The sequence below is a fragment of the Ailuropoda melanoleuca genome, chromosome 2, assembly GCF_002007445.2.
Source record: "Ailuropoda melanoleuca isolate Jingjing chromosome 2, ASM200744v2, whole genome shotgun sequence".
In the NCBI taxonomy this organism is placed as follows: Eukaryota; Metazoa; Chordata; class Mammalia; order Carnivora; family Ursidae; genus Ailuropoda; species Ailuropoda melanoleuca.
In genome coordinates this window covers 195,252,213-195,275,495 of record NC_048219.1, presented here as the reverse complement: position 1 = coordinate 195,275,495, position 23,283 = coordinate 195,252,213, and the positions used below count along the sequence as shown (strand labels likewise).

Here is a 23,283-nt window from a genome sequence, read left to right as displayed (position 1 = left end):
CCTGGACTGAGGACGGCACGACAGCACGATCGCAGGGGAGCATCACGTAGGGCGAAGACCCTGAGGGAGCTTGGCTGGCATCGGAAAGCCCGGGGCAGGGGCGCGGGGGCTTCGATGTTCACGAGGCCGCTGTGCTAGAGGACGGTTGTCCTGCTTGGCCTGGAGCCTTGATGGGAAAGAAGAGCCGTGAGCGCTACAGAACCAGAGCGGACTTTCGAGAGGGGCCGGTGGTCCCCTCCCTGCCGGGGTGTGGGCAGCCAAGGGGCACTCAAGAGATGGGAACCTTCTAGGGCTTGAAGAATCTGACGCCGTCGTGTGGACAGTGTGTGAGGGCTCTTGCAGACCTGCCATTCCTCCAAGCAATGAGCCCGTGATAAGGAAACCCGAGCTCTTCCAGAAAGTTATCACCTCCACTCCTCGCAGGCAGAAGGCAGCCAGCTCCGTCATCGTCATCGGCGGCACCGTGGCGACACTCGTGCTTTGCTCAGAGCGAGCATCAGCCAATATTTGCCCGAGTGACAGCATATGTGAAAAGATACATGTTCCCAGAGACCTGCGGTCTGATTGCGAAGCTGCATAAATTGTCACGTACTGAGGACCAAGTCACCCTCTCCACTCTCTCTACCTAATTAGGCAACATTGATTTTTTTTTCTTAAAGGATAAATTATTTGAGAATCACTATTTTTAATAACATTCATCTCACAGAAAGCATTTATTTAAATAGATATTAAGCTAGTTGTTGCTCCCAACAAAACGATAATAGTCAGGGGTATAGTCTTCGAAGTGAGATTATCAGGTGGTTTGAATGCCAACTCCACCACCTCCCTGAGCGTGGCCTTGGACATACTTAACCTCCCTCGGTCTCAGCTTCCACGTGTGTAAAATGGGGATGAAAATATTACCCGCCTCATAATGTTAACGTAAAGGTTTCGTGAATGAATATATGTCAGGTCCCACAGAGTCCCTGGCATAGAGTAAATGGCCAATAAGTGGATCAGCTAGCAGCTGCAAAGCTCATGAGATATAATCAGAGAAAACTCTATTTGTTCTCCTGCTATGCAGACTTCGGGAGACCTTGTTGCACTGTCTTTCCGTAGCGAGTACTTGTTCATCCATTAAACATGACTTAATCTTTTGTTTGCTGGATCTCCTCCTCAAGTGATTTATTTTCTAGAAGAGCACAAGTTACATCTCTTCCTGAATGTCGCCTACGCAACAGCCCATACTGCCTGCTTCCAGGCTGGCAGAGCCCTGATTTGGTTCTCTTTTATCCACTGCTCTCTCTCGTAATGCAGGTAAACCCTGATTTCTCTAAGACGATAATGCTAGTCACATTTTCCAGCTCGTCCTTTTGTGATCTCGAGATGTCACAGAGTGAGGTTGTAATGTCTGGAATCACTGCAGACATTTTATGACCATGAGGGAAGTCATCCAACATCTTAAGGATGACAACTCCAAAAGACGGAAAGACCATCAAAGATGGATGATGTCACTGAGTCCCTGAAATAACCAGCTCCAAAACTGTCTCGCCTCTATTCCTGTAAGGGAGACTATAAATCCTGATTGTCCGAGCCATCAGACATTGGGTTTTCTATTACTCGTGTTTGAAAACATGCCAATTCACGCACAAGTGCTTTATTTCCTGAGCGCTTTCATATTTGGGAATATTAACTTTGGTGAGTAGAACTATCTTGGGTCACATTTTTCCCCAAAAACCTTTGTAAATGTTGCCACCATTTCATCTGACATTGAGAGCTACCAAGGAGACATCTGAGGCCACCAGATCCCCCTCCCACTTCTCCCTGAAGTTCAATCACACATCCAGCAGATCTTTGGTGTTGGTTGTCCTACACCAGTTTTTCCTGGAACACAGTGAGAGCTTTTGATCTGCAGATTTAGCTCTCTTCTTTCAGAGACATTGCCTTACATCTCTGAAAAAAATTAATATAGGAGGACTCTTTTTTAAGGAATATCAACTAACCCCTTTCTAACTGCTCAAACGGCTCAAGTCTTTTTCCTGTTCATCCCTGCAGTTGATCCAAGCTTTTCCTGTAAGTCAGTAATTCAGATGAATTGTGCCCAGTCTGCTTTTTGGTCTTTCTAGTTTGCTTTCCCTATGGGATATTTCTGATTTTCATTTGGTTGCCTTAGCTGTATCATCTCTCTCTTCTCATTGTGCTGTTTTATCTTTTCTTCCAGCCCTTATTCCATTAAGTTAGTGTTCTTATTAATTTATTCTATAATATGGGACACATGTGAAGAAGTTTCTTCTATTTGGTTATATTTTCTTCCAGACTAGGTTCTTCATCTTTCTCACCCATGCCGCAATTCTTTTTTTAAGATTCTATTTTACTTGAGATAGAGAGAGCGTGTGCAAAAGCATGGGTGGGGAGGGGCAGAGGCAGAGGGAGAAGCGGAGTCCCCTCTGAGCAGGGAGCCTAACTCAAGGCTCGATCCCAGGACCCTGAGATCAAGCCGAAGGCAGACGCCTAATTGACTGAGCCACCTAGGCGCCCTCTTTTTTTTTCTTCTTCTTCCCCTGTTTCTAAAGTCAGACTTGGATAGTGGATTTGTTGCTTCTATCTTCCTTATATCTAACACGATTGCTCTTTGTAACTCTTCTGTTCAAATATAATGTGAGCAAATTCTTCTTGACTGTTTTCTCACTATATCCGAATGAGTTTGAGAGCTGAGAGATTGCATTTTTATCTACTTTTCTATGACCTGTATACACGGTGAGGATTAGGACTGATCCGCTGGATGTGTGCAAGCCCTGGGTTCTGCTTGCTCCCCAGAGTCTGGTAAATTTGGGCCACCATCCCCCACCCTTGTTAGGCACCCACCCTGTGTCTATGACAAACTGTCCTTGGACTTTGAATTTTTACCTCTATTCAGGGAAAGTCCTAGAAAGTGGCAAGCACCAGTGATTCTTCCTAGGTCTGGCCAGGTCCTGTGGGCAGTACTCCTGATGGTTTTGTCTCACCTGGATTCCCCAGGTGTCTTGCTGCTGGGCCCACCTTCTCATCTCACTTTGCAGATCCATGTCTTCTTTATATCAAAAAGCATTAGTTAGAAATCTTGGTGTTTTGTCTACTTGGTTTCCTTCCCTAGTGGGGATTTTTGGGGAACGGGGTTGAGATTCAGGAGCCATTCTCCACTGCAGACTTCCTATTTCACTGAGCACAGTTTTTCGAAGTTTATGGCACACAGTTGTACTTAATTTTTTGTTTAGTGGCTCCTTTCTTCTGTTGTTGCTGTTGCTGACTTTTGCTCTTCTTTTGTTCATTAGTAATTGTGGGAGAGAGGGTCTGTGATCCAGACTCACACTGTCATTTTTATGTGGATGCCTTCTCATTGGTTCTGAAAATATTCCTGTAGGAATTGCAGGTTCTAAAGTTTGCAAATAAATCTCAATAGTTACTAAAGATGAAGAAAGAAAGGCAGTGAAAGCAGACACTCATAGCGACCAGCTAATAACTAACATCCACGTAACATTTCCCATTTACAACACCCTAGCTCCTCATCTCACTTTCATTCCGCCCCAAAAGGGCTTCTGCCCGGTATCCCCAGAACCTAAGTCTGCGCTTGTCCCGGAGGAGAAGTCCAGTCAGGTTCTTAACAAATGAATGACTGTTACCCCATCTCACAGATGGGAAGACTGAGGCTACAATCAAAGCCCTTGTCCAAGGGCACATGTCTGAAAGCGGATGAAAGCGGGGCAAACAGGGAAGCGGGAAGCCCGCGTGGAGGACGACAGGCCGGCGGAAGGGACCTGGCCTGGACCCCGGGGACCGGTCCCCGGGTGGGTCCGCCGGGAGGTCAGCCCTTCACCCTGGTCCCAAGCAGGAGGCAACCCCCTTCCGCGGGACCAGCCTTCCGCCGCGGCAGGGCGCGGTTGCCACGGAAACTAGGCAGCAGCGCAGGCGCGTGGAGCTCAGGGGGCGGAGACGCGCCCGGCCGGCACTGTGCCGGCACTGCGCAGGCGTAGCGTCGCGGTTGCTAGGTTCCGCCTCGCGTCCCGCTGAGCGGCTACAGTAAAGTTCCAGAACCTCGAGTGACGACGGGTACGTTCGAGTTCACCTGTGTGTGCCTGCGCGCTATCGCCTTTTCCTGCTCTAAGTGAGAGGATAGCCCCTATCCCCGTCCCCCTCCTCCAGAAGGACCTCTCCGTGGACGCCCCTGGTGGTGTCCCGACGCCTGCAGCCGGCCGCCCTTCGGAGCGAGACGGAAGAGCTTCCAAGCGGGCGAGAGAAAGAGGGAAAGTAGCCAGCCATGTCGAACGCGTAAGTGATGAGTGGCCGGCTTATAGACCTGGGGTGGGCGCCTTCAGACGGAAAGATGGCTTGCTCTGCTGCTTTTCCTTTTTCTTTTCTTCTCTCCCCTCCCCTCCTTCTTTTTACGTGTTAGCAAATGAAGACAGGCCCAGGATAGAGTATCAGCTGCTTGTGCACAAGGAATGGGCTACGCCGAGGTCTCCCTCCTCCCCGTCGCACTGCCTTCTCCCGCCGTGGAGATGAGCTCCCGTAAGCCCGTGACTTAGGCCCTTGCTGCTGTCTATTTGAAACAGCAGCCCTTTCAGGACTTTCGGTACATTGCCTGCTTTTTTGTGCGTCTTTCTCAGTTATACGTGGGTTGCTTTGCGCAAACGCCCACGTCCCGTATTAAGTCAAGAAGGAGCCTGAGGAAGCTTTATGGTACCACTCTGCTTTTCACAAGGGACCGCAGTCGGGTGGTAGGGGTACCGGAAAGAGCAATCGCCTAGCGCCCTGCTGTTCGCCCAGCACTCGTTGGGCGGCGTGTTTCGTTTGGTCTTCAGCAGGACCATTTCGGACGTGGGAGGGTGCTGATTCTGCGGGCGCTGTGCTGAGTGTGCGAAAGATGGCAGCGCGCGTGAGATTCACAACACCCGACAACGCAGCACCTGCTAATACTGTTATTTTCATCTTACAGCTGAATCAGGCAGAGAGGGGCTAAGTGGTTCATACCGAGCAAGCAGACGGTGCCCTCCCGGCACTGGAGCTCCAGCCTGCAGGCACGCTCTTGCTCACCCTATTTGTAGGTGAGGAAAGGAGAGCAGAGAGATCAAGGGCTTACTGAGATGTTGCGGGAGTGGAAGATGGGGAGCTCAGTTTTGGGCGTGCTGAGTTAGAAGTGCCTATTGGAGATCAAGTAGGCAGTTGACTATTTGAGCCTTGAGTTCTGGAGAGAGGTCTGTGTATGAAATATAAGCACGACAGGTGTTGGTATGTAGATGGACTTTATTGACACGGAATGAGTGTAGGCAGAGAGAGAAGGGGTCATCCCGTGGTAAGAGACTGGGGAGCAGACACCAGCAAAGGGATGGAAGGTGTAATCTGTGAGGAGGAAGCAGAATTTCGGTGTTCCGGAAGCCAGGTGAACAGGAAGTAATGCTTCTGGGGGGAGGGTGTGACAGACTCAAACACTGCTGAGACAAGTCAGAAGAGAACTGAAGGGGGTCATCCATTTAGCAACGTGGGGTCCAGAGGTGCCCTCAGCCCTCGTGGGGGATGCAGTAGGAAGATTGCCGAGAGTGGGAAGGAACAGGAGGAGAGACAGTGAGCATGGCCAACTTCTTAAAGGAGTTTTGCTATAGCTGGTGCAGGGAAGTGGGGCCAGGGGACAAGTTTGTTGTTGTTGTTGTTTTTAAGATAGGAAGCAATGGCATGTTTCTTTGCTAAAGGAAAGGAGATGGTGAGGAGGAGGGAATAGAGGGGTGATGTTGCCAGTGGGGGCATGAGCCCCAGTGGGTGGCTCGAGATCTTGGCTTTGAGGGGGGAGCTGAGTTGTTTACCACAGGGAATTGAGAAGGGTAGAGTCTGTCAGTAAATGCTGTTTATGGGGTAGACATCTTGTGGCGCCCTAGAAAGATGGTGTAGGGGGTAGACGATGGGGACAGTATGGGGCCGTGGTGATGCCCCCTGATGAAATGAGGTGCAAAGCTAGGGGGTGGGGCAGGGAGAATGATCTGGAAGTGGCAGTGAGGAGCAAGGACCTTGACCCCAAACCCCTATAATGGTCAGAGGAAAGGGAGCCTCTCCCGTGAGGGCCGCAAGGAAGGACAACTGGGCCTCCCTTAAGCAAGAAGGCCAAGGGAATACACTGGAAAGAGGACAAGCAGCCACATAGTATTGGAAGAATTTGAAGATTTATCCTATATAAAATATCTTGGGGAGAATTCCCATTTTGCAAGATTTAGATTTTTCATTGAAGCACATGGTACGTCTGAATATTCCAGTCTTCCCCTCCCCCAACCACCCAGTTACAGAAAATCTGCCAAGCTATAGAAATAACAGTCTGGCCATTTTCAACTGTCAAATTCCATCTTCTCCACCCCCAATCCTCCTGACTTCAAAATCTGCAACATTTCTTGGTCATATGCTCAAGTCTGAAACCAATCAAGTAGTTTAAAAAAAATTCTAAGTAGTCTCATGGGTAACATACCACCTTCTCATTACAAAGTGCATTTAAAATCTCAAGAACACTTTCACATCCGTTACCCCATCCCACAGTAATCCCGTGGGGTGTCCAGAGAGGTCATTATCCAGATCTGCCACTTGAGGAAGTGAAGGCACAAGGAGGTTGTGGCCAGCCTGAAACCCCTACCGCAGGAGACAGCTTCTGATTCTAAACTTACGGCACTTTTGCCTTTAAAACCCTCCTGCTGTACCCAAGAAAAATAAAAACACGTGTGCACACAGACATGCATGCAGGAATGCTCACAGCGGCCTCATCACAGCGGCCAGGAGGCGGAAGCAGTCCCCCGTCCATCAGCTGCAGTGTGGGCCAGAGACCGTGGGTGCGCGTGCCTGGACCATACCTGGCAGCAAGGAGAAGCAAGGTCCTGATGCATGTGCCTGCACACACGCGCACTTGGGAAACATTGTGCTGAGTGAAAGGAGCCCGAGCGCAAGGGCCACCTTCTATGTGGGTCCATTTCTGTGAAATGCCTGCGGCAGGCAGATGGAGACAGAAATCCGATGAATGGTGCCCAGGGGCTGGGAGAAGGGTGGACAGAGGTGACTGCTAGTGGCTATGGGGTTTCTCTCGGGGAGATGAAAATGTTCTCAAGTTAGAGAGAGTGGTGGTTGTGAATATACTAAAACCCACTGATTTGTGCACTTTTAAAGGATAAATTTATGGCATGTGAATTATATCTCAATGATGTTCTTGTTTTTTTTAAAAAATCATCCTCTGGCATCCCAGGTCTCATGTAACGTTCTCGGGCACTGGCTCAGCAGAAGGTGGCAGGGACCATGGGGCAGCGAGGCGGGGTGGGGCTAAAGCGGGGCTGGGACTGCATGCAGGGGCAGTGGGGGCTCCCCAGGCTGGCCTGGCCGAGGCACAGTGACCAGGCTGCTGGCAGTACAGAGTGCTGGGGTTGTGGCCGTCGGGTGCCCAGGGAGGAGCAGCAGGACAGCAGGGAACCTGGAAGGCAAGGACGCCGAGGTCAGTGTTCAGAGGAAAGGGTGTTGATGCGGGGTGGACTGGCTCATGTGGCTGCCTAATATTTCCCATCACCCAACAACCCGTGCCTGGCCTCTCCGGTAAGGCTCTCTAGAAAAGCAGCAGGTGAGAAAGGAGAAGGCTGCTGCCCAAAAGCAGGACTTGGAAGGCTCAAGCTACCAGGAAGATCCTCAGCCCAGAGTTCCAATGAGGTTGTCAGCTCCGCTGGGGCCCTGGAGGAGTTTCTGCTTCTTTGACCCTGGGTGGAAGCCAATGAGTGCACTGAGCTAGGGCAGAGTGCAGTCCCGGAGTGGAGTCCAGGCATTCCTAAATTCTGGGTGTGTTCCATCCATCAATGTGGGTGTGGTTGCCCCTGGTGGAAGCATCCTCTACCCAGCATCCCTTGCTCACAATGGGTGTGAGTCTTTGTGGGATACCGGCACCCCACAAGGCAGCCTCCCTGGGGTCTTTCACAACTTTAGTGCTTACTGGCTTGTGCAATGCTTTGAAGTCTGATAAATGCCCTCATTTTTCATTACCAATCCCACCCCCACATTTAGAAATTATGACTGAATTTATTTATTTATGCAGACTCCAGTATATTATTCCCAAATTCTCGGTAATGTTAAATTTGCATGTCAGTCTCAAGAGTCTGCTTTCTTTTTATCTTGTCTCTCCAGCCTTCTGCCTGTTTGGATCCTCCGCAGCTAGAGTTCTAGAATTTTCTTCAGTTAACATCTTGTGTGGCTTAGATGTTTAATCAGTCCTGGGAAAGGGATTTCATTTTTTGTATTTTTCTCTACAGCTTTTATCCATGTCTTGCAACTTTGTTGCACAGTTGACCTTTTATATTTTGTTACTGATTTCCTTGGATTTTGCAACGGTGTCATTTACAAGCAGTTTCTTAAATCTTCTATATGAATCCCTTCTCTGTCTGCTTCATCTTTTTCCATTCCTGTCTTTTAGATTTCTAGTGTATCTCCCAAAAATGTTTTTGGTCTCTGGTGTTCAGCGTTTTGAAGGGCTGACAGCATCTGTTCTTTGGGATATGCGGACAGTATTCTTAATCAGGCAGATGCCATAAATTAAATTTATCGAGCATTTTCTTGGCCTCTGTGGAAATAAACTTCAGTTTGTGCTGTTCTGTTGCCGTATTTAGCTCAGCTTGTCTTCATGCTGAACTTTCTAAGATTCCTGGGATGACCCCTCCCTGGTCAGAGGGAACCACTCTTTTCATCTGGCGCTGAGTCCTGTTTGCAAAGTGGAATTTCAGATCCGAGCTCTAAACAAAATTAGCCTATAATTTTCTTCTGTAATGCTGTCCTGACAGGTTTAGGCCACAAAACAAACCACATGGTTTTCTGTTTTATGTGAACATTGGTTGGGCAGCCGGTGTCACCTGTCAGGTCAGGGGATGCCTTGGGTTGCCGCCCCCTTCAGATGCTGGAAGTCTGGGCTTTGGTGAACTAGGAACATTCTCAGCTTCTTGGCACCCTTCCCAGCTTTACCTCCCCCTCCCTCCGGGGCAGATGTTTGATAAGCCAGCGTTCGTTGTCCCCTTGATTTCTTTTTTTTTTTTTGGTGAAAAAATTTAGATTTAGATTTAGCCAGCTGGACTCAGTTTAGATGATCCCAATTTTGTTGGCAACACCCAAAGCATCATAGTCAAGAGCCAGTCGAACATATGCCTTCTTTTCTCCATCAGGCCTGATCAAGGTGTTCATTGTCCCCTTGGTTTCTGCCTTCACCTCCCCTGTCCCGTTTGCCTGGTGTTTTAAGGCGCGGCAGGCAGAATCGCCCCCCTGCACCACCTGATGCTGGGAGCAGGCGGAAGGTGCTGCTGTTACTGTTCCGGGATGGGATCCTTTTTCATGGTCATTTCTTCTGCAAGGAGTGGCAAGTCCTGTGCTAAATGGAATCTAACCGCCCCCTCAAAACGTTCTCTTTTCATAAAGTCGTCTAGCGGAATGTTCTTTCATTAGCAATCTTTTTAAAATATGTCCAAGTTTGGAGACATCTGACACTCGCACCCGAGTGCGCCCGAGGCAGTATTCAGTACCCAAACTCAGTGGCAGGCTGCAGGGAGACGTGTCTTTTCTACCATAAATCTTGGCGCATCTCAGCTAGGTCACCTGATTCGTCACCCTCATTTGCTTTCACCCTGAAGAATGGGGGCCACAAAGGAGCTCAGACTATGAGCTCTGGAGCCAGACTGCCTGGACGGGGGTCAGCTCTGCTGTGCCTCGGTTTGCTCATCTGGAAACTGCAGTGATGGTAACACCTGCTGGAGAGGCTGTTAGGGTTACGTGAGCTGCTACCTATGACGCACTTCGGACGGTGACCAGCAGTACGCACTTGTGAGCTGCTTCCAACCCCCTCCTCCCCCTCATCAGCTGAACCGGAAAGCATCTTCACACACAAGAGAAGCTTCTAACTTTTGGCCATGAAGATGAAAGTCTCTCCTCTCTGTTCCAGGAATATAAAAATAAGAGCTTTTTTAAAAGTTCTTTTTTTAATGTTTTATCAAAAATTTTATTTTTGGGGTCACCTGGGTGGCTCAATCAGTTAAGCATTGGACTCTGGATTTTGGCTCAGGTCATCATCTCGGGGTCCTGGGATCAAGCCCCACTTAGGGCTCTCAGCTCAGTGGGGGAGTCGGCTTGTCTTCCTCTCCCACTGCCCCTTCCCCGTCTCGCACGCTTACGCACTTTCTCTCTGTTTCGAAATCAATCTTTTTAAGGAGCTTTTAATTGTTCTTTTAAGTTTGTATTAGTTAGTAACATAGTAATATGTATTTATTATACTTGATAGTGGACTAGTACATTTTAAAATAAGATGAAAATATTTTAAATTGAAAAACAAAAGAATTGGGAATTTTTAAATGTAAATTGAAACTCTGTGTGCCGGAAGCCACGTGGGAGTCCACAGCAGTGAGCAGGTGCAAGCAGGAGGCCCACTCAGGCCCTGGCACAGGAACGGGCACCGTGCCCTGGGGTTGCTGCTCCTATGGGGCCTGGCTCCACACCAGCCGGGAGGACTGCGGTCGGACTCCCACGAATCCCGGCCGGATCACCCCTCCCAGCAGGACAGAGGTGGAGGGCATCTGCCTGCAGGGCTGTGGTAAGACACCAGCCTCTCAGCTGGAAGCCAAGCTAAGGAATTCATAGGCACTCAGCATATATAAAGAACCCCTATAAATTAACCGAAAAACAATCCGAAGTAGAAACAAGCAAAGCAAATGGATAAACAATGGGGGAAGAGAACTTACCAACAAAGAACATGCAGGTGGGTCTTCAATCTCATTGCAACCAGGTGAATGGACACTAAAATGCTGAGATAAAATTTCTCACACATCATCTTGGCAAGAGTTATGATTATGTCTTTTCCAGTGGTAGCGGTGGTTCTTTTATTTTTGGTCAAGGTACAGGTGGCGGTACAGTGTTGAATAATGGTTCCGAGCTTAGGGTCCCACAGACTGGGTTCAGACACCGACCTCACCCCTGAGGAGCAGCCCACCCGCTCCCACTTCAGCGAGAGTAACAGGAGCCCGCTCATGGAACGTGGCCAGGGTCACACCAAGCACAGGTCAATTCCACACCAATTCCAGGTCAATTCCAGGAAGCGATGTTGACAATTTCTCAGAGGGAGGTGCGGAGCATGAGTGAGGAAGGGCAGGTAGGGGGACCAGGGCAGAGCGCCTAGAAGGGATGCCTGCTAATGACCTTGGGAAGGTTGATGCGGGGCTCCCAGTAAAACAAGGTGGATTTAATGAGCAATTTTATCTCCCACTCTTCCTGAATCACCTCAAAATAGCAATAGAGGATATCAAAGGCTATAAACACATGAGGGCCAAGGGAACTTTAGAGCATTTGACAGGAGATACCGTGAAAACGCAGAAGGAAGGAATGCAGATGAGATGAGGGGGAAGAGGCAGGCCAGAGAACGCGGGGCCCGAGGGTCAGCAGGGAGCAAGGAAAAGCCCACCTTCCGGCAGAACCCTGGGAAGGGGGGGCAGGGTCTGGTCCTTCTGAGATGGGGTGAAAGGTGGTAGTTCTGCCTGAGGCGCATTTCACCCCCAGAAAGCAGGTGCCCAGCTGCCCCCATGCTGGTGGAAGAGGCTCCTGCGGGCAGCCTGGACCTGGGGTGCCACAGCCAGCTGAGCGTGGAGTTGGGAGCCAGCCTGACAGCGGAGAGGAAGGGAGAGCCCTCACTCCCTTGACCCACTGGCTCCATTCAAGCAGATTGCGCCCCCCTGGCCAGCACGGGAAAGACTTAATGGGTTGGGGTTTCCCCCTCACCCCAGGGAAAGGACCAGGATGCTGCCCACCCTCTCACCCCTGGGAGAGTTAATAAGTCTCTTCCCAGACACACTGAACTTTCCATTAGCCTTTCGTCTGATTCTGGGATCTAAAGAGAGTCAAAAATCACCCAAAATTTCAACCAAAAAAAAGTCTGTCTTGTGTGTATTGGTAGGGATCCAGGCAGGAAAAGGATGGCACTCTCAGCAGGATGGTTAATAAAGGGACTGGCGGAAGAGATGGGGACAGAGTCTCAAGGAACCAGCAAGGGACAGCTTGGTATCCTGGGGCGAGCAACGCAGGGCGGCCCCCACCCTGAGCCTCTGGTAGAAGGAGGCTCCCAACCATGTGCTGACCAGCCAGGGAGGCAGTGGGAGAGGGCGTACCCGCGTCTCACTCTCCTCCCACCCTCTGGCTCCCTGTCTGCCGCTTCCACCGACTCAAACGAGGGCAAGGAGCCCGCTCATGCCTTCCTGGGGGCCGGCCTCCCACCCGAGCCGCGCCTCGCTGCTTATGCCCTGCATTATGGTTCTCAAGTTCATGATTGTTGCTTAGCGCTGTAAGGCATGCGCTCTCCACCGCGGGGACTCATCCACTGTGAAGACCCTGCAGTTTATTTATTCTTTCTTTTATTCATAAACAGTTGGGTTATCGCCTTGTGGGGCTGTTACAAAGAAACACTATTATGTTCATTCTCGGTACAGATTTACAGGAGTTTCTCTGAGGAATGATTGTTCATTCACAGGGTCTGCCCCTATTTGACTTTACACAGTGGTGCAGAATTACTTTCCAATGTGGTTGTTCCAACTCATAGCCACCAGCTGTGTGTGTGGAGAGGTCAGTGGAATATTCTGGCTGACAGCTTCTTCACCTCTGAAATGGGTGTAATCCTGCGGGCTTTACAGGTACCGTGAGGAATCACTGTTATCATTGAGGTGAAAGGCAAGAAGCTTAAGTATTTGGCAGTGATAGCAGCGGTCATGTCCGAAAATCACATGCACCTCAACACAAGACATAAATGGTCTGAAGGGAGCTACACACGGTGTTCCTGGTTCACATTTGATGCTTGTTACTCCCAAAGCCCATTTTGTGTGGCTCACAAAGGAATCTTCACTTATTCTCTGTCTTCCCCCAGAATGTATAATAAGATGTGGCATCAGACCCAGGAAGCCCTCGAGTCTTTGCTTGACAAAGAGTCTCGGAACGTGATGGAATCACAAAGCAATCAGGTCTTCATCTTCCAAATGTTAGCCACCTTCTACATAAAATACGTGCAGATCTTCAGAAACCTGGAGGACGTCTATGACCAGATCGTCCACCCGCAGAAGCGAATACTGATCCGGAAAATACTGGATGGAGTGATGGGTCGCGTCCTGGAACTGAAGAATGAAATGGTTGAATTGGAATTAACGGAGTTTCATTATTTTGATGACATCCTACAGGACCTAAAGTTGGCTCCTGTAAGTACTCAGCTTCTCTTACCCATTTCTTATTGCTTTAAATAAGCTGTGTAGGCCTGTAACCAATTTTCTACAAGCTTTCTAGACATCTTTGCTGGTTGTTGTAAGGAAAGTTGAAGCGTTACCCTTCAGCTGGGCCATCCTGCCCTGGACAAGGACTGGGTTCCTGTAGTTCTGGGCACAGACAAATCTTCACAGTCCTTGGGTCCATCGGACACTGAAGTTGTCGTCTTCCTTGTCACCATGGTGTCTGCCCGGATCTGTTGGCTGGAGCAGGCCAACTCCTCTATAACTGTCCTGGGACACAGACTCTCCGAATTTCCAGTCCCAGTGCCCCTACTTCTGTTCCCAGAGGAGATCTCCCTCTGGCCTCTCTTTCCCATCATCTTCTTCAGGATGAGCAGCCTCTGGGTTGCTGGTTCCTTCTTCCCAGGTGGGTGCGTCCCCTCCTCCGCTTTCGGTCTTTGGCGACTCAGGGATTTTTGGCAATAGGCCTTTGAGCCTCAGACAAGAAGGAAGGGCAGCCTCCCTCTCTCTGATGCCCTGGAGCTGTGAGCATTCTGTCTGCTGCTGCCCTCCCGACCTTCACTTCAGTGTCAAGGTCCTGTAAAACTCGGTCTTCATTTTGAAAGGCACATTTCCCTAAAATAAAATTAAAAGGAGGCAGTGTTCAATTTTCTACCTGGTATTTAATGCCTCTTCCTTTTGAAAATATTCGAGATTCTATAAAGGTTACGTTTCTGTCTGGACTAGAGTTTTTTAGGATTATTACTGCACTTCTTTGGAATGGACTCTCAAGAATACCTAAAATGATTGAAAATGTTGACGATCACCCCAAAACTTCTATGTTTATTGCGTTCATTTATAAGAGAGCGGATTAAAGCACCAGATTTTTTCAATCAGGTCTGCTTTACTCACCCATGTGAGTCTATCAGGAGCACCTGAGGATAAATATGAAATCGAGTCATTAAATCATATCCCTAAATTGAATTAATAAAGCAATATTAAATGTGTTGATTTAACACCAAGAATATTAAATAATATTCTCAAAACTAAGAATGAGAAATTTATGAAATTTATGTGGTGGGCTCCTCCAGATTTTCTGGTTCACCTGGTTCATCTTTTTAAAGGCTACGAGCACTGAAAGGGGTGACGAATGAGGGACATTGTCCAGGAAGCCTTCCTGGTGGGAGACTCTCAGCTGTGTTTTCCACCATTTCTGGAGGGTGCACAGTGAGCCACGTGATGACACTGGGGTTCAGGTGGTTAGTGGTTATGTCCAACAACAGAAGCATGGACTCTGGGAGCAGTGCTGGGCCAGGGAGACACGTGTGCCAGGTCTGGGAGCTCCTACATGGCTCAGTTCTGCACCCCTAGGTCTGGGCCTCCATGGCTGCCACCCGCACAGCACACAGCTCTCTGCACAATATGACCCGCAGTCCGACCACAGGTGGTCAGTTCAGGGATGAGTACTGGTGTCTGCGCCAGGCGACCCTTCCCTCAGAGATTCTGAAACCCAGACAGAGAGGCCCGTTTCTGTCTTGGAGTCTGAACTGTGGGCTCCCAAATTTGTGAGTAGTTGGAGCCTTCGTTCTCAGATGCTTGGAAGAATGAAGAAAGCTGCTCTTGGGAGTGAAAGAGGGAGAGAACGAGAGAGAGAGAGAGAATGAAACAGACTCACCAAGAGGAGTAGAAGTAAATGGCAGAGTCCTGAAGCCATCTTCATCCCTGGGCACATCCCTGCTGATGACCTGCCCTGGGTCCACAAATCCTGAGTCCGTCCATCAGTGTCCCCTCCCACTAAACTCACCGGTAGAGTGTTTCTGCAGCCAGCCGTGTTAGAAGCCTTCCTGATAGGTCCCTGATGTAGAGAAATGTGTCAGGGAGACAGAGGGAGTTTCTCTGCCACAACAAGTGTCCCAGATTCCACCCTGCAGAGGATGGGAAACCCCAAGGCATCTGAGGTGGACGTAAAGGGTATCGTGGGCAGAGGCCCAGCACAAGCCCGAGCAGCTGATGTCTGTCTCCCCATCTCTTCCATTCTCAACCGCTCTATTTCTTCCCCCTCCAAATCTTAACTAATGGGCCAGGTGGAGCCATGGCAACAAAATGTTGTCTTAAAAGTTGGGGGGCGCCTGGGTGGCACAGCGGTTGGGCATCTGCCTTCGGCTCAGGGCGTGATCCCGGTGTTGTGGGATCGAGCCCCACATCAGGCTCCTCTGCTGTGAGCCTGCTTCTTCCTCTCCCACTCCCCCTGCTTGTGTTCCCTCTCTTGCTGGCTGTCTCTATCTCTGTCAAATAAATAAATAAAAATCTTTAAAAAAAAAAAAAAGTTGGAAAAGTACAGCACTTTAACACTTTTATTAATAAATGAAATCCCAGCATTAAATAGAAGTGGAATCATTCTCCTCTGACTGTCCTCCATCCAGGCCACACTCACTCAGGAAACCCTGGAAACTCACCGCAAATCTGTTAGTCTAAGAAAGTTTGGTTTTCAAAAAATAGTTGCCACCTGGTACTGATATCCTCTCACCAAGTCTTAAAAAAGATACCCCTTTACGTTATAATGCTTCTTTAAGGGAAGGCCTGTTCAAAATCCCCTGGGTGGGGAGAGAGTGTGGAGAGTCATGGTAGAATGGGAAGAAGGGGAGCTGACCCCGAGGACCAGAAGCTTAGCATTGCCAGGCCAACTGGTCTACCAGAGGCAGCCAGGCGTGCCTGAGAGTCTAGGACAGTGTTTCTCAATGGGAGTGGCCATGGGCCCATCCCATACCCCCGAATAACACTTCCACACTCCTCATTGTTGAACTTGGGCTGGTAAACATTCGTGTGACCTCCACTAACTGAAATATTTGGTGATATGCATAAACGAAAAACAGAAGTTTATATTTATTGCATAAAAAAACAAGTTTCCTAATAAGGCAAATGAACTTCACCAATAATTTTTGTAATTTCGGGTTATTTAGGTTAAAATAAAAAATTATTAGGAAAAAAACTGTGATCACTTACATGCAAATAATGATGCTGATGATAAATTAGGAGGTTGAATTCAAATATCTACGTCACAATGCTTTGCTATCTTAATTTGCATTATTATTTTAGGTAGGCTGAGATGATATTTCTTTAAAGACCTCATTAAGTTATCGGTAGTTAACTGAGGATTAACTGATGTGAGTTCTCAAATTTTACTGTAACGATTAAAACAAGGGCCGTGGTGATGGTTTTTCCTTGTGACTTTGCGTCTCCTTAACGGTAATGAATTCTCTTCACGCCCCCAGCCTCATCACCTCTTCAATCAGGATGGAAGGTAAAGTGCGTCTCTTTGATGTGCAGTCCTCACTGTACAGTGTAGATGGATTTGAGTCCTGGAATTGTGACAACAGTATTCTTTCTGTTCTGTAGCAACAACTAGACATTCCCATTCCCAAGTATTTTTTGAAGGAGAAGCTGGAAGTCATCAAAGGAAGAGAGAAAATCCTTGCTCAGATATTAGCCGACACTGGACTAAAAATACCTGATAAGGTTTGTATATCATTTAATAAACATCATTCCATAATCTATAAAACCTTTTTCTGTGGCTCCTGATTGTGAGACAGATTATTTCCAGTGGGAGGAAAGCAGTACCCGCCCCTCGTACTATTTGGTATGTGTAAGAAGTTGCTTACCTTAGGGAGGTATTTCTGATGATTCAAGACCATTATTTTTCAAGAACTTAGGGATAGAGATCAAAACATAATGCCTCGTTGGTTATGTCAATATCTCTGAGACTGACTAGATTTATCAGCTCGGTTTGATTTTTCACCTCAGAGCCCTAACCTAAAGTCAGAAGCGGAATGTTTTCATATGATATAATTATGTGTTAAGATAATCTTCTGGTCAGTCTTTTCCTTCCAGACTTTTCCGCACAGCACTTGCCACATCCACCTTCTGGCAAGTCTGCTTATGCATTTCGGGCCCTCGCTGCCTCCCGCGCCAGTGCCCCACAGCCCTGGCTGGCCATGGCCCACACAGGGAGGTGGCGGTTGGCCACGCACGCTGGGACAATTCCAAGGGAGGGGGCACTGTCACTAACTATGCTGAGGCTGCAGGTGCAGCCCCGGTGCCCAGTGGAAACCAGCACATGTGGGCTTCCCCCAGACAGGCCCCTTTGGGTGTTGTCAGCCTGGGTCCAGGTGCCAGGGAAGTTTCCAAGCACGATCAGAACGGCAGTGGGGCGGGAGTGGGACGTGCCCCGTCTGCCTGCTGCAGGAAGTGCTTGGGGTGCCCTTTGCTCTCACTCGGCCACGGGCATGCTTCATGCTGCACAGAGGGCTCGCTTTTCTCCCTACAGCCCAGCCTGTCGAATGGTACTTATTCAGCAGCGCCCAGCTTGGTGCAGCCCCCCCCGCCGAAACCTGTTCTGTCCCAGCTAACTCAGGACCGTCTCTCCTTCCTCCGCCTCTCCCCTAACTGACGGCCCTCCCTCTGTGTTGCATTCCTGGAAGTCAGTCCCGGGGCTGTTTCGAGTAGGGGTCCTCTCACCATCCTTGCCCCTGTTGATGCCTTCCGTCCACACATCATTCAGAAGGAAGCACTCAGCACCTCACCCAGCTCCCCCAAGGAATCCCCTGGCACAAAATATTGACAAGCAGGGCAGAATTCACGGAAGATTTTGTAGGGGAAATGGAGGAAGGAGATGACGTACACACTACAGTCAAACCCTAAAAATTCCTTTTTGCTGTTTCTCCCTTCTGCTGTCCCCCTCGGCTGGTGCAGGGTCAGCCTCAGGGACCTTTCTCTCTCAGCAGCCAGCTTGGCTGAACTAGGTAGAACCGTCCAGCTCTATCCCAGCCCCAACTTCTGATGGGCCCAATGTCAGCAACATGCCAGGCTCTGGGCAACAGCCCTTGACATCGGTGTGACTTTCTCAGACTCTCAGTGTCTCACGAGACCTTACTTTCACCTCAAGCTGCTTATTTCTTGAAGATATATCCAATATATATCCCAAAAAGAATTTTGAGAGGCAAATATTATCGTCCAGTCCTACCTCTTTAATGCTTAGTATTTACTCTTGGGCCCTCCATAAATGTTCAGAAATCTTTGTTGTATCGAGTAGACTGCTCAAACCCGCAGGAGTCTTTGATAAGGGCTGTAATGACTTTCAGAGTGACAATATGGAATCTAAAGGAAATAAGTACAATAATAACTATTATTTGCAGGACACCTGCTATCTGCTTAAGCGATTGTGCGTACCTTGTCCGGTTCAATGCCCACATAATAGTCATTCTACTCTAACCTGCCGAGTGCATTGTTGGAACTGTGCGCTCACTGCAAATTGGAGGTGATAAGATCTCACTGAAAACCAAACTCTGAGGAACTGCTACGTGAAAGGGCTCCCTCAAAGGGAACCAGGGCACCACCCCGAGGAGCTCTGTTGGGATGCTCTATTGGGAAGAGGGTCAGTCTTGGTTCACATTGGCTCCAGCCCTACTAACCAAGGGGGCTCATGTCAATTCTACTTCTTCTGTCAGCCTCAGGCTTCTTAACTCTTGGCTGGTCACAAGAATACCCACCTGGGGGGTTGCTTTGTGAATTTGCCGAGATTATCTATGAAAAGCATCTGGCTCTGTAAGGTCTCAGTAAATAACCCTTCCCTCTCCCTGCTTCTTCCTGGGCACCGTCCCCCACCCCCACCCCAGGGCCATTACAGAGAAGAGATCATCGTGGGAAACAGGGGCCCTGGTGATGAACCGGAGCCCCTCACACTTGGGACCTCAGGGTCTGGCACCATGGCCTGGTAAGGTGGCCACGCTGCCCTCCGAGACCTTGGCAAGGATTTAGCCCGTGATTGGGTGTTTTCTGATTCAGAGGGTCTCTCCCTTCTGCCTCTGTCCCTGCATGAGTCTCCATCCAGGCCAGGCCACATCCCCAGCTTCTCCCTCGCCCCAAGGACCACAGAGAGCCTCACTCCTGAGCCCGCTCAGAGCTCTCGCAGGGCTCCAGATGCCCCAGCAGCCTTGCTCTTGACCTTCCTTGGGAAATGACACGCCCCTGCACCTGGCTTTGCCTCCTCATAGCCCACCTGACATCCCCAAAGGCCGCATTTTACCCCAGGAGCCCTTGTGTTTCTCCAGTCATAATCTTCCCATCCTATTTGGGTGTTTTGAAATGTAAATTTTTAAGTACCAGAACACATTTCCTATATAAATTGAATACTCCTAAAATGATTTTAACATCACTCATATTTACTGGATCATCCTGTAGTGGATTTTGGAGTCAGCATTTTACTTCTGTGTATTTTACATTTTAAGTTCTTTATTAAAGATGTGCTTTTAATTTATATGTTTCTACTACTAAGTTAATAAAACCNTAAAATGATTTTAACATCACTCATATTTACTGGATCATCCTGTAGTGGATTTTGGAGTCAGCATTTTACTTCATGTGTATTTTACATTTTAAGTTCTTGTATTAAAGATGTGCTTTTAATTTATATGTTTCTACTACTAAGTTAATAAAACATGAAAAGCAATTTTGAGTTTTATTGAATCCATTTTATTGGCATCCCTGGTATAATTTGCTGCCAACTTAAAATATTGTGGAACTAATTGGTATTCTTTTCAGAATGGTAAAGGAAAGCTTATGGGGTTTCTCAAAGAGGGGACCAGAGCAGGAGCGCGGTGTTATCAAAATTCACATAATTCATGAGTACGATGGGTAGCATTAAACCAGCATCAATCAGACTCTTCCTCTACAGTTCGGGAACTCTTAGCAGGGTTGTGTTAGATGTAAGCACGTGATGTGTCTGGGATTAAGTGATGGAGTTGACATGTTGAAACACTGATTTAACGTGGAAGTTTTTACAGAAATACACCGTGAAGGGTATCCCCCTGGAAGAGGCTGTTAAACTAATCCAGATCGCTGAGAGAGCACGGCAAGGTCGCCTAAGAGCGATGTTCATGAAGCAAATCTTCCTCCAAGAACACAGAGCAAAGCAAGCCAAGGTCCTCGGCGAGAAAGTCGCTGACGTGAGAGTCGCCGCACTGAGGATTCAGAAGGTATGCGTGTGGTGCCCATGGAGCTGGGGGACAGGTGACTTGACACAGCCAGAGATGCACCCCAGGGTCAGGGGTGAGCTCTGAAACCCCAAATCCCCAAATCCTACCTTTAATAGAGCTGGATTTTAAATTCTAGAGAGATCTTTTATCTTACCCTGGGGGAACTGTTAACTAAGGTCGGTCATGGTTTTTTGGGGTTTTTTAGATTTTATTATAAATAGGTATAAAATGCAGGGCCTCTTCTTTAAATATTTCTAAAGGTCATTGATCATTGTTGGAAAGAACGTGGCTCAAAATTCGTGGAGGATTTATATCCTCAATGTGTATTCACACACAGACATAATCACAGAAGGGGTGCAAAGGTCCAGACCTGCTGGCTTGTGCAAGTGTGAGCTGTTGACAATGCCAGTGACCGTCACTAAGCACCACGACATCGATGTTCCCTTTAGAAGCGGGCCCAAGGTTTCCTCCCCAGATGAGCACCGTGGGTTTGCACCCCATCTTTTCCCAAATGGAGGCTAAGGTCACTTGCAGGAAAATACGGAAGCTGGCGTGTGGGACAAACGAGACTGAGAAGAGAGAGAAGGAAGGCACCGGGACACAGACCCCAGCCAGAGAGTAGGGACCCCATCCCTGCTGGGATCTGAGTGGGGGTGGAAGGCGGGGGGGTGGGAGACGTGGAGGGACCCATAACAGACTGCTTCCTTTCAAGTTTCTGTGGAGATAGGAGGTTCTAAACAAGCATGTGAGTTCAGAGCTGAGGTGTACCAGTCTTGGACGTGATCGTGTTCTATTTCCCCACATTTTAGTGGCAGTTTTTCTTTTCGAACTATGAAGTGCCACCCCTAGATCTAGCCCCACACTCCTTAAATCTGGAAGTTTTCTCTTGAAGACACCCAGGTAGGGGACTCTCGTTAATGAGAATTATAAGCCATTTCTTCTCTCCCCCCCCCTTTATCGACATAAAACACTGTGTGCATTTGAGATGTATGATGTCATGATTTGATAGACGTATATATTACAAAGTAATTATCAGCGTAAGCGTAATTAAAACATCCATCACATCACATAATTACCAGTTTCACAGTGAGAACACTTAAGAACCACTCTCTTAGCAGCTTTTAAGGACACAACACGGCGTTGGCTACAGTCACCACGCTGTACGTAGACCCCCAGAACTCATTCATCTGAAAACTGGAAGTTTGTACCTTTTGGCCACTTTCACGCATTTTCCTCACCCCCCCCACCTCAGCCCCTGGTGACCCGAATCTGCTGTTTCTGTAGGTTTGGTATTTTAGATTGCACGTCTCAGTGAGGTGATAGAGTCGTTGTCTTTCTCTGTGACTGTTCTCACTTAGCACGCTGCCCTCGACATCCATGCATGTTGTCACAAGTGTCAGGATTTCCTTTTTTTGACTGAATGACATTCCATTATGTATATATACCCCTTTTTTTAATCCATTCGTCATCAGCTGAAGGGTTGCCCCCATGTCATATCTATTGTCAGTAATGCCGGATGAGCACAAACCTCTCCAAGACAGCGGTATCCTCTCCTTCCGATGTGTATCCAGAAGTGGGACAGCTCGGTCCTAGCGTAGTCCTGTTGTTAACTTTTGAGGACCCTCCCAACACCTGTTGTCTCTTGTCTTGTGGATGAGAGCCATTCTGACAGGTGTAAGGCTGTCACTGGGCCAGCAGTGGGCTGTGCAGTTGGCTGATTTGCTCCCGGGGTCTTGGGCGAGTGTGGCTCCTGTCCGGTCCATGCGTGGACGGGACTGCCTCTGGCACCCCTTGTTCACTAGGGCGGCTCTGGGACAAGGCTCCACAGTCGGGTCCTCAGACAGTGAGAAGTCCATTTCTGTGATTTGTTCTTTCTTAAAATTGTTGCCTATGATCACAGAAAAAAAAATATTCCATCACCGCACACACACATGCACGGCCTTGACTGTGTGGTCATTGTGCCATTCGAAACGGGAGAAAGGGTAGAACGGTATTTTCTTTATACTTTTAATGTATTAGACAAGTAACCATTTCTTTGCTTTTAGGTTTGGCGAGGTTTCCATCAATGTAAGAAAACCAAGAAACAGAGAGAGGAGGAGATGATATTCCTGGGTATGGTAAGTCCTCGTACAGGCGGGATATGTGTGTGGGTTTCTTAAGACTTTGCGTCTTCCTTAGAGAGTTACTGTGGGAAGCGAGGAAAGAAAAATAAATGATGAGTGACTTAAGAGAATGGAATGGTCCGTCCCGCATGGCAGTGTGTCCAGGGAGGGGGGCCCCCTGGACAGAGCAGGCGCGCGTCTGTTTACACATCTCTGTTAGAATTCGTGGACCGCTCCAAACGTGGAAACAAGCTGTGAGTTGCTCACAGGACTCCGTTCCTGTGTGATGTCTGCACTGCCCTCTGGTACCATTTGTGGTCAAGAGAATGGGTTTTTCCTGAGGTAGCTGCTGTTGTCGGGTGATCTCCACAGTGATTACTGACTCAGAGTTGAGAGGGTACATATTAGCGACCCGTCGCCGTGTGACCGTATTCACACAATTTAGCAACACTCATCTCCTCGGCTTCTGTGGGTCCAGGGTCTGGGCTTAGCTGAGTCGTCTGCTCGGGGTCTTGCCAGGCTGAGGGCCAGGTGTCATTGGAGGCCCAGCTGGGGTAAAATCCACTTCCAGGCTTGTGTGCTTGTTGGCAGGACTTAGTTCCTCGTGGGCTGCAGACCGAAGGCCTGTTTTTTTGCCTGTTGTTTGCTGGAGGCGGCCCCAAGCTCCGCATCGGTGGGCCTTTCCATGGGGCCACTTGCTTCATCAGAGTTAGCAAGGGAAAAGGGGGGGACACCTACAGACGCATGCAAATGACCATGGAAGTGGTGCACATCACCTTTGCCCCGTTCGGATCGGTTAGAAGCAAGCGTGGTGCGCACCGGGAGGTAGGGGCCGTTGGGGTCCGTCTTAGAGTGTCCGCCTATGCAAAGGAGTTTCCTGCATCGTCTGCAGCATCAAGCCAAAGGCCTCAGAGGAGGCCT

The 23,283-nt window shown here is 48.7% G+C and overlaps 1 protein-coding gene across 1 annotated transcript in view; it reads left to right on the top strand.

Moving 5' to 3' along the window:
- The first annotated feature begins 4,006 nt into the window (after nucleotides 1-4,006).
- Nucleotides 4,007-23,283, top strand: part of IQCA1 (IQ motif containing with AAA domain 1) — a 172,483-nt gene continuing 153,206 nt past the window's right edge. Inside the window, exons 1-5 of the mRNA XM_034655460.1 lie at nucleotides 4,007-4,284; nucleotides 12,899-13,223; nucleotides 16,626-16,745; nucleotides 20,069-20,260; nucleotides 22,306-22,377. Of these exons, the coding sequence (XP_034511351.1) occupies nucleotides 4,274-4,284; nucleotides 12,899-13,223; nucleotides 16,626-16,745; nucleotides 20,069-20,260; nucleotides 22,306-22,377 (720 nt within the window). The 5' untranslated portion in view covers nucleotides 4,007-4,273. The remainder of the gene's footprint in view (nucleotides 4,285-12,898; nucleotides 13,224-16,625; nucleotides 16,746-20,068; nucleotides 20,261-22,305; nucleotides 22,378-23,283) is intronic.